This window comes from Gossypium hirsutum, chromosome D02 (assembly GCF_007990345.1).
Source record: "Gossypium hirsutum isolate 1008001.06 chromosome D02, Gossypium_hirsutum_v2.1, whole genome shotgun sequence".
NCBI lineage: Eukaryota > Viridiplantae > Streptophyta > Magnoliopsida > Malvales > Malvaceae > Gossypium > Gossypium hirsutum.
The window spans coordinates 47,193,145-47,195,770 of NC_053438.1; the positions used below are offsets into that span (position 1 = coordinate 47,193,145).

Here is a 2,626-nt window from a genome sequence, read left to right on the forward strand (position 1 = left end):
AATTTTTCCCACCTGCTTAACCCACTGTTCTTGCATCATTGCCTCAATCTAACACTTGCTCTACATCCAAGAATGATGAATTCTAGGAAGCCCTACAATTAAGTTCATTGAATTTGCTCAACAATGTTCTACATGGATCATATATAGGCAGGGAAACAGGGCCCCAACTTTGTCCCTTAGTTTTGTTTGAGGTGGCTTAATCATCAAGCATGCAAACACTTAATCAACTTCTGCTATATAAATATTTGTTTTTCATGAAAGGTAAAGCTTACATGAATCACACGTGCAAGTAGGAAATACTAATTAATTTTGTTAAACTATTTATTGTTTCTTTGTCCTAAAGTCAAAAGAGACTTTTTCTGATGTTTCTCCATTAATTTAGTGGAAAATCACTAATCATGGCACAATCTAAGCAAACAATTACATTACAATGGGAAACTTTTAGCGTTTTTGCATTACTCCATTGAGAATGAAAGAGTGACAAACAAACATTTCAAACTGTACATACAGAGAAAAGGGGGAAAAGCATTCAATGAGGACACAGAAAGCAAAATATAGGACATCAAATTTCTTTTTTCTTTTTTATCAAAGCCTCCAATGGCAATGAAAACAAATGAAGCCATCAACAAGTTGAAGATGCAGCCTCTCATAGGGCACCATTGGAAATTGGTGTACCCCTCTTGATGGTGTCCATATGTGTAGTTTCATACACAGGCAAACCACCACTAGAGTAAATGCCTAAATCGTAGTTTTGCAGCTCGAACAGATCAGAGCTTGAATCACTATCTGCATCATCATCAGTCTTATTAAACGTCCTGATTTCTTTCTCCTCTGATGGATGCCGATCACCCCAATTCCTACCCTTCTCCTGATGACAAACATCGAGGTTCTTGTGTTTCTCTGAGTGGCCATTATTGAACTTCAGTTTCTCTGTTATATTCCTTTTGTCATCAGTGGCAACATTTTCTAAAGCTGTTGGTTTTATCTGTCCAATGTTGTTCTTGGACAGAGATAAAACCTCTCTATGATCCGAATAGCTTCTAAACTCCCTGTAGCTTTTCGTAGGAGTATGTGCATAAGGAGGCGGCGTCCTGAAACCAGAGCTTGAGGCAGAATAAAGCGACTTCGTTTCAGCTGTACTAGAGCTACGAAAATGGCTAATACTGCTCCTCCTTTTCCTTCTCCCACTAGGACTCTCTTCTTCACCTTTCATGGACTGTGTGGTTGATTTTGATTTCTTCTTCTTGGAACCTGTTTGATTGAAAAGAGAGTTCAAGAAGCTAGCAAGTCTTCCACCAGGAGAGCTTGGCTGCTTGTATTTCTTATCCTTAATTTGCTTGTCCACCACATGAACTTGCTGGGGAAGAGGGTTCCTCATGGGTACATCCAAGCTGACCCTACCTCCCCTCCATGGCTGCCTCTCTTCCCGCATGATTTTCTGAGTGAATGTCGCACAGTTATAGCTAGATGCTTCATTGTACCCCGAGAAATACCGTGCAGCTTCGAATACATCGAGCTCACCGGAGTCATTCCTTCGATGGAATGACTTCTTCAACATTCTGTCAGTGTCTGAAACTCCTGTTACAGACATGGTAGGCTTCTTCAATGGAGAGATGGATGATGGAAGTGGTGAGATTGTATAGAGAGGCAAAGTGTTTGAAATGATTAAGAATTGAGAGTAGTGAGAAGGGATAGCTTTAAAATATGTTGGTAATAACAATGAATTGGACTGTCTAATAATATAATATGATGAAGAGTGAATTTGGAGGTTTTTGAACGAGACCCCACATTTGATGTTCTTTAGTTTTAATACAAGTGAAGTGGGGTAGAAGGGAAACAAGCTTCTTTTTTTTATCCTTCTCATACTGTGAAAACCAGAGCTAGTGTTCTGGATAGTGGGGGGCAAAGAATTGGTGTTTCCTTGGATTCTAGGGACTTTACTCTGTTTTAGTGGGAACTGGCTTTTTTGAGTGGTTGTTGGCCATGGTTCCATGTCGCCTACTTGGGGAAAACTGTAAACTTACTAACCCTATCTGTATACCATTACAACTTTAACAGGGTTATAGAATTTGGCAGATCCCAACTTTTCTCCTACAGAAGTCCACTTGAAGAGATTGGATATCAACTCAGTTAAATCCGATTTCAAACTGCCGAGTTCTTTCATTATTAGGAGCTTGCTAAGTCACCTTCGGCTGAACAATGGCCCACAAACATCTGGCTGCCCCCTCTTTGGGGCAGCTCTGGGGCTTATTGAACCTTCGAGCTGCTCGAGCTAGCAACAAAATTTACTAGTTTACTATCTATGATTGATTGGGAGTGAACTCCAATAGAAATCTTGGGTCAGTGAATATTCATTATAGTGTATATATAATTTGGCCTGTATATTAAAACAAAATCCTCATTTCATCCAGTTGGGGGCATCCAGCATGTGCATGTGTGGGTTGTATATATAAAGCCAAGACTCACGTGTGATATAAATGGCGAATCGGAAGGCAGCACGTTGCTTTTCATGATATTACATTTTCAGCTTTTGATGGATCTACTTATAAGATCCACCATAGGCCAAGATTTTGAGTTTGATGATCATGACAGTTGCATCTAGATCACTAGGGTCTTTCTCTCTCTC

General features: G+C 39.9%; 1 protein-coding gene across 1 annotated transcript; it reads right to left on the reverse strand.

Moving 5' to 3' along the window:
• Positions 1 to 425: 425 nt before the first annotated feature.
• On the reverse strand, positions 426 to 2,301 carry LOC107936302 (protein BIG GRAIN 1-like E). The gene has a single exon (XM_016868999.2). It carries the CDS (start codon positions 1,991 to 1,993, stop codon positions 647 to 649), a length of 1,347 nt encoding a protein of 448 aa, XP_016724488.1. The 5' UTR covers positions 1,994 to 2,301; the 3' UTR covers positions 426 to 646.
• Positions 2,302 to 2,626: the final 325 nt, after the last annotated feature.